At 44.5% G+C, this 8456-nt stretch overlaps 1 protein-coding gene across 1 annotated transcript in view; it reads left to right on the forward strand.

The window, feature by feature from the left end:
• LOC144166620 (uncharacterized) overlaps positions 1-7185 on the forward strand; it is a 104556-nt gene extending 97371 nt beyond the window's left edge. The window contains exons 6-7 of the mRNA XM_077696164.1: positions 6033-6048; positions 7064-7185. Coding sequence (XP_077552290.1) covers positions 6033-6048; positions 7064-7185 — 138 coding nt within the window. The remainder of the gene's footprint in view (positions 1-6032; positions 6049-7063) is intronic.
• Positions 7186-8456: the final 1271 nt, after the last annotated feature.

Consider the following 8456-nt stretch of genomic DNA (forward strand, 5'->3'; position numbering starts at 1 on the left):
GAAATAGTTGAAAGTTCCCGGAGAACTCGTGAAGCGCCTTCAGTCGCAAATCTTCTTCTTCTATCGAATTGGTATGATGATCAACTCAACATACCAATTTGGGAGAAGAATTCGGAATAACTGACTCCAGGTCTCCATCTGTGATCCGTAGCATCACTTCACACCGCTATACCTGAAACGACAAAGTGCAGCTTTTGTTTTTCCCACAGGACGGAGCCTAATGCTCCGGCTCAATCGATGAACTTAGAGAATATGAAGGATGGCCCTCCTGATGAGGGACGCTCAGTGGTTGATTGACGCATGGACACCTCGCTAGACAGCGAGAAGACAATTGTGTCTGTGTCTTGACTGCACGACTGCTTCCTCTGTGTGAAAAACCTAAGAAATGTCCTAAGGGAGCGCGCCACAGGCCCTCCAATCGAGCCATTGTCTACATACGAAATATTTGATTTGCGGCTGCACTTGCTGACAGCAAGGTGTCTGAATAAACGAGATCTTTATATTACAAAGTCTTTCTCTACAGAAGAAACAAAAATCCTCCAGTAGAAATCTTTCGAGGACAAGAAATGAGAGCGACCATGTCTAAAGTGCGAATGTACTGGCATAGTCTGGCTACCAACTCTACTGGATTCATTGAGGCGTTTCAAGTCACGTCATTTTCAACTACTAGATTTTGTTGCTCGGCGAATCTCTAATTTGAGATCATTGATGCAAGGTCGTTCGCACTGGACTTCCGGAGATGCAAGTGCGCTGGACGCAGCGACATGTCTTTTGTAATTCGATCAAACTTTTATTATGATGTAGGGAGGTGGCAATATTATGAGTGCAGGACGTAAACTAAACGCAACCAAAAAGCCATCTGAATTGCACCGGCGAGGACTAGTGAATGCGTTTACTATGAGAGTTGGCTGCTTAAAGGTTGTAGCCCGCCAGTGACCATGCTGGTGTTTTATAGCAAGTACCACATTGCGACCGGTTTCGCAATGTGGTACTTGCTATGTGGTACTTCTCTAGTGATAGATCTATGCCAGGAAAACCGGCTTGTAATAGTAAACACAGAAAGCAAGTGTGACGGACAAATAACGTGGGAAAGCGGTAACAGACAGTCCAGCATAGACTACAGTTTAGTATCCGAGACAGTATACGGAAGGCTGCGGGAAATGAAAATAGATGAAAATGGAACAGACAGCTTAGGAAGCGACCACAAGCGGTTTAGCTTGCACTTTGGAGGCGCAACCCGGACAAATGCAGAAATAGGTACAATAGTAGGAAATAATTTGAATAATGAGCAGTTAAAGATCATCGCTGATAGATTGGAAGATGAAATCAATAAATACCCAGGAAAAAAATGGGATTACGACGAAATGATTGCGTTGATAAAGGGTAAGATGAATGAAGCAAAGGAACGAAACCGACGGAAAGGGAAGAGAAAGCCGAGAAGCTGGTGGAATAAGGAAATAAAAGAGGCTATTGACCAGCGAAGAAAGGCGTCGAGAGAACATAGAGAAGCAAAAAGAACTGGTATGGAACCGGAAGTAGTGAAGGAAAAGTGGGAGGTCTACCGTGGGAAAAAACTAGAAGTGCAGAAAATGGTGCAAGCAAAGATCAAGCAGAAAAGCGAACAATGGATGGCAGAAATACGAAAGAAGGACAAAAGCGCATCCAAGAAGTTTTGGAACCATGTAAAATCACTAAGCTCAAAAAACGATAACCATCAAAAATTCCTGATTGATGAGGAGGGGGAACATTTAGAAGGAGAGCACGCGTTGGCGCATATTCATCGAGTGATTAGTGAGATGTTTAGGACAATAGTGGTAGGAAAACCTGCACCGATAACATCAGCGCCACAAAAGACCGCGGAAAGGGAAATAAGTTTGAGCAACCTTGATTGGAAAAAAGCAGAGCAAAAGGTTTCCTCCCAGACAGCAGTGGGCCCGGACGGAATACCAATGCAACTGATAAACCTACTTGGACCTAAAAGTAAGGAATCGTTTATGAGGGCAATAGATAAGGTGATAGAAACCAAACAAATACCAGAGGACTGGTTGGAAAGTAGGATGAATTTAATATATAAAGGCAGAGGAGACAAAGCCAGTATTGATTCATACAGACCACTCACAGTAACGTCAGTGGTGTATAGATTCGTAATGCAGGCGATAAAATCAGAAATTCAAGCATGGATGGAAGAAAATGAAATACTTGGGGAACTGCAGAATGGATTTAGACAAGACAGGCGACTGGATGACAATCTGTTCGTGATAACGCAATGCATTGAAATTGCGAAAGCACAGAAGAGACCACTATGGATTACGTTCTTGGACATTAAAGGGGCATATGACAACGTAAACAGAGAACGGCTGTGGAGAATGCTGAAACTCCAGGGATTAGATGACGGGTTAGTACAGTTCCTTATAGCAATCTATAAAGACAATAGAGGGCACCTTACTTGGGAAGGACAGAAATGCGCCCAGCAGGTCAACATCCATCGGGGACTGAAACAGGGATGCCCTTTGAGCCCAATACTGTTCATGCTTTACATGGCAGGGTTAGAAAAGAAGCTGGGAGAAAGTCAAGTAGGGTTTAGCCTAACCCATATGCTGCAAGGCGAAGTGGTCCAACAGCATATTCCGGGAATGTTATACGCAGACGACATTGTTCTTTTAGCTGATAACCAAACCGATATGCAGCGGCTAATATATATTTGCGGCCAGGAAGCCACTGACCTCGGATTAAATTTCAGTGCAGAAAAATCAGGAATAATGGTTGTCAATGACGCTACCACCGACGTAGTGTCTATCCAGCAAGGCGAATTACCTAAAGTGAAGGAATATAAATATTTGGGAGTGTGGATAAACGAAGGGGATAACTACTTAAGTACTCACGAGGAGCAACTTAAGGTTAAGGGAAAGCGAAACGCAGCTATAATGAAGCATAGAGCTCTGTGGGGGTATAACAAATATGAAGTAGTAAGAGGAATGTGGAAAGGAGTAATGGTTCCGGGTCTCCCGTTTGCGATTGCTGTACTCTGCTTAAAATCAGACGTTCTATCAGGCCTTGAAGTAAACCAGAGAACGGTAGGACGTTTGGCCTTAGGCGCGCATGGAAAAACAACTAACGAAGCAGTTCAGGGGGATATGGGCTGGGCGTCGTTTGAAGTTAGAGAAGCTCAGAGTAAAATATGCTTTGAGATGAGGTTGAGGGCAATGGATCAACGAAGGTGGGCAGCTAAGGTATTTAGGTACCTATACTTGAAAAGCGTGGACACGCAGTGGTTAAGAAAGACTAGAAGGCTAACGATGAAATACGGAAAGAACAGTGGGGAATGCAAAACAGCCAAGGTAACCAAAAAAGAGGCAAGGCAGATTGAAACGAATAAATGGAGGGAAAAAATGGCAGCTAAAACGTCGTTAGAGAGGTACAGGGCTGAGAAGGTGAACATCAGAAAGGAAAATTTCTACGATAATTCCCAAGGCAGTGCTTTGCTTTTTGAGGCTAGAGCAGGTTGCCTGCGAACTAAGAGTTTTGTGGGGAAGTATTCACAAAATGATGGGGTATGCGTGGTCTGCGGAAAAGAAACAGAAACTATGCGGCACATCGTGTTAGAATGTGAGGGTATCCATCCAGATCTACATGAAGGGAATATTGGGCTTTCAGAAGCCCTAGGATTTAAGGGTATCACAGAGGAACTTAACTTCAAGGCTGTCGAGGGGACGAAAAGAAGATTAGAATGCTGGTGGACGAAAAGCAGAGAGGGGAATATTGCCTAGGACAGTTACCACCTGTAACAGGAAAAAAAAAGTATTTTGTGCCTAATAAGCTTTTTGTGCCTGCCCTAAGCAGCGCTAGTATTGAACCAAAAGTGTAAAACACAGGTATATTAGTCCTTTTTGGTGAGATGACATGTCATCACCCCGATACAAAGGGGAAACCAATAGAAATCATCATCATCAGCGATCAAAGATGTCAGCTATTCGGCTGCTCTTCCCTGCAGAGACGACGTTGGCCTTTCCGAGTGCCTTCCATCTGCTGTGACTAGACTCCAATACATCATGAAAGAAAACAAAATGGCACAGCTTGCACAACTGGTGCATGGTTGGGGAAACAGCGGAGCTAGGGATCGACCTAGCTTCTTCCGGTTTTGCTAGGTTACGCGAGGCTTCGGCACAGTGCTCGGGATTGGAATGTAGCCGTTTCAAAGTAATCGAGCGGCGACATGATGGCGTTTGCGCTGCACTGCTTCTTACTTGGCAAGGACATCTTATTTCATTCAACCCATATTTCGGGGTAGTGTAAACGATGTGCTCATCGCGCAGTCACGAGGTGATGTATGTCTCCATAGCTCGTTCAGCTCAAGCAGATGTGGGCGGAAGGGGGTGTAGGGCAAAGAGTAAAGGCTCGTGTCAGGCTAAAGTGAAACGACGAGCCGCTGGTTATATCAAATTTCACCCACCCTAGACCGGCCACTGCTCTCAGCAGCGGCTGTATTCGTATCTTAGCGTCGTTACGAAGTTGGGATCTCTGGACAAAGCCAGTTGTCAATAAACTCTTTATGATGCCGGCGAAGAATTACTCGAACAACACCAAAAACTGGCGGCATGTTCTAGCCTGCTACAGAAACGTGTTTTCCGCGAATAAGGAGTGATGCTGATATGGTTGGTATTTTACTTGTGCTCCCATGCCAAACATTCGGCGAAGACCTTGAAAAATCATGAAGTGGCGGCTGGCGGAGTTGGCCAAAGGGTAATCATTATCCGGGAAGTCAACAAAATTCTGATTCCGGTCAACTCACCGTTGTTGATCGCAATGTTTTGGTAGCTTCCCACTATACCGGTTTGTTTTCTTTCGAGAAATCGATTGCCCTCGCAACCGTTTTTGCCGCATCGCAATCACCTTTCTGCAGGAAAGTCGGCGTCAACCAGTTTGGCAATCATAAACAAACAAACAAAACAATCTTTAGTCGGCACTGATCCACAGTACAAGAGAAAATACGAACAACAAATCACTCCTAAACGATACCTAATAAATGACGTTTTACGAGCTAAAGCAGAATCGGTCGTAATCCTCAACAAAGATTCGAGACAAGGAGCGTCTTAAAGTTCGGCTCCTATCAGGCTACTAAACCGAGGCCGACTTGCTGAATATTGAGTTCGAATCATCTGTTCACAAACCCAGCAGTGCAGCTCCCGTACCTACTGGAAACAAACGCACCAAGGGTATGTAGTTGTCAGGGATATGCCCGATTTTTAAAGTTCAATTTTAACGACGCGAGACTTGAGGACACCTTGGGAGAGACATTGGCAGTCTGGGTTATCTGCTGCTCGGCGGTACTCTCATTAGGCAGGCTAAGACCAAGAGATTGATGTTAGGATCGTCGCGCGCTCTACTGCTTGTTAATCGGAATCATCTCTTTTATTATTAAAATGTTTTGTTTCAGACCCAGGCCCTTTGTGCAAGTACAAATTATTTTGCTTTACTTTTCTTTATCCGACTTCCAATGTTCAGATTAAAGGCCTTCCACTCCCGCATAAAAATCATTATTTTTTATTATCTTAACATTCATCGCATTTATGATGTAATGTAACAGCGCAATAAACGACGAGGGAACAGAAGAAATTCACAAGAGGGGCGCTGACAAGCAATTAGTATTTGATTGGAAAGAAACCCAAACGTAATGCCGACACGTACAACCTGATGTGGTGAAAACAAACAAAATTTTAAACCTGTGATAAAACAGCTTGAAGGCCTGATAACCGCTGACCGAGTTAGGTGGCATCTAAAAAAGCTTTTTCCTCCCAATACAGCGTCAGAGAAGGCTGACTGAAACATCCGGTTTGCTTCTTGTTGATATGATAGGCTTTAACAACTTCTCGTGTCAGTTTACGTGCCATTTGGTTTGCATTGCGCTGAAAAACTCCCTGCTCTTGTGATATTTATAAAATGTCATTTCTGTATAGAACAAATATTCTTGCCTCTACGCACAGAAAAAAAAATGTTTAACGTATATAAACTTAGGGCTGTTTTCATTCTTCCAGGCACAACTCGATGAAGGTGAGCAACACGTTTTATGGTACGAAGTTTTGTAGTGGGGACTATAGACACCTTTGAGGTGTATACCCTAATTTAGCATTTTTTATGGCCTAATTTTTCTAAAGATTTCGAAACGTAAATACTATTATACTGAATAGGTTAATTCGGGCACTTATTTTATGGCATACTAGAAGGCTTCTCCGCTTTGTTTTCGCCGCTTTGTCTTTACCCTTCGCGTTGGCACTTGGTGTCAGAAATTGGTTTTATGGCGAGAATTCACTGCGTCGTGGGTCACCGGCTGGTCAGAGCCTGTGCTCCTATAACGGGGCAGTGAAATTACGAGCCTACATCTGCTTGCAGATGCGAAAACCTGACATGTCCACTCACAAATACGATTCCTTTTTTTTGTGAGCTTATAAATAGGCAGAAGAATACTTTTGCGGTGGTAAATCCCATGAACCACCGCGGAACCACGGAGTAGTCAATTAGAAAGTTTTCTTGCCGTGTGCGCTCTGACTAACCGGTGAACCACCTTGAAAAACGCTTCGTGATGAGCTACCACCCGAATTAGAAAATGCAACTTTTGTATAGCTATACATGTATTGCATTTGACGTGGGGAGGTGCTTTATTTCCAAAGAGCAGAGTGGAGGCCCATTTCTCTATTCTGTTGCTCGCTAGCATTTTGCAGCAGTTTTTGAAATACGTTTCACTCGTATTTCCTGCTGTTCGGGAAGACTTTAGTGTTTTTCAAATAAACGCGCCAAACTGCAGCAAGAAAGATTACAGCACCATCTATTTTGGACAAATAAAACAGGCATAGGTGCGTTACCACCAGTTGGTCACGCCACACCTGGGAGATACCTAGAATGGCCCACGGGTCGGTCACTCCTCACGTAAAATTACCCTTCAAGAAGGCGTGCCGCGGTGAACGTGTTAAAGAGTACGGCTTGAATTCAGACAAATAAACCATAGGTTACCCCGATGTAAAACAAACCATGTCCTTAAGGCAATGCGTTATCTCATTCTTTATTTCAGGAATGGAACTTCAGATATCGGTGGGATCATTGAAACATATTCTCCAAATTCCTCTTGGCAAAACTGCAAAACTACTCTTTGCATATCTGAATTTTGATATCTTTCATAAAACATGTAGCTAATCAGCGATTTCAGAGTTGATCGGGCAAAGTGTGGCTGGTCGACCTGTTCTATTTGCTTAAAGTATTTTATATTAATACGTGATTATTCTACTGACCAGCGTAACCAATATTTTCCAAGAAAAGTTTTTGTCTAACCATAAAAATTCCCCGCATTTTCCCGAGGGGAAGAATGTGGTAGTGCGAATGCACGAGTTGAATTTGCGCGGTTCGGTAATGTTCGCGAAAGAGAGATCACACACACACACACAACTACAAAGAAAGAAAGATGCATTTATTCACAGACACCTATTTGTGTTGTCGTTGTACTTGATTGCTAGAGCGGATCTCAGCTTTGAAATTTCGTGTCAGTATTCATTTAAGCAGGTGCATTAGCCCTTCTCACGCCCGATTCTTGGCCAATCCCCCACGTGGGTATGTGCCATGTCAGCAGCCCGGCAGCGCGCGCCCATCTCCCCCCGTTGCCAAGGAAGACGAGGAGATTTCTGGCCGATCCCCCACGTGGGTATGTGCCATGTCAGCGGCCAGGCTGCGCGTTCGCACGAGCGCGGACATCGCCAGTGGACGCAGGTTCAGGGTCGCTTAAGAAGTGCATTCGCACTTAAAACAATTTGGAATGCGGCAAGGTGAACCCCTGCCACCACCTCCCCTTGCACCTCGGCTAACTTTAGCGACGTATATCTGCGAAAATAGGTATGAAGGGTAAATCGTAAATTTTCCTGCTTAATTTACACCTGGTGTAAATTTGTCTCAAAAGATTGTTGCGAACAAAATCACTTTTCGCAATAAAATGCCCTTTTCGGCTCTGCGCCCAATTTCCTTCGAAATTTAAGTCTAAATATTGTTACGTTGCTACTGGTTTATTTACACAGAGAAATTCGTACAGGAGCGTTGAAGGAGCCGGTGACTGGTCCTGCGGTCACTTCGAAGGCGGTTCGCCCTCTGCCTTCTCTTCAGCTCAAATCTCGACGCATGCCTTGCATGGGCATTGGTCTGGAACAGTTACGCAGACGCGCTGCCCAGTTTCGAGCATGACATTTACCCTTCCCAGACTAAGTCTGCCGGGCGAGCCCCAACGAAGACACACGCGAGGGTGGGATGTCTTCCAGCACGTGACGTGGGCGAGCTGAGTTGTCTGGCTTCTAGTCCAGGAGTCGTTAAACGAGAGATAACGTAGCTGACAGCTCTAAACCAGTCGACAACAACAAAAGAACCTGGGTAATGAGAGACAAGAACTTGCTGTACAGGCCCCGTTTGCGTACATGCGTCGCCAG

The sequence above is a fragment of the Haemaphysalis longicornis genome, unplaced genomic scaffold (assembly GCF_048455015.1).
Source record: "Haemaphysalis longicornis isolate Haplotype H1 unplaced genomic scaffold, Haemaphysalis longicornis Haplotype H1 scaffold_18, whole genome shotgun sequence".
Taxonomy (NCBI): domain Eukaryota; kingdom Metazoa; phylum Arthropoda; class Arachnida; order Ixodida; family Ixodidae; genus Haemaphysalis; species Haemaphysalis longicornis.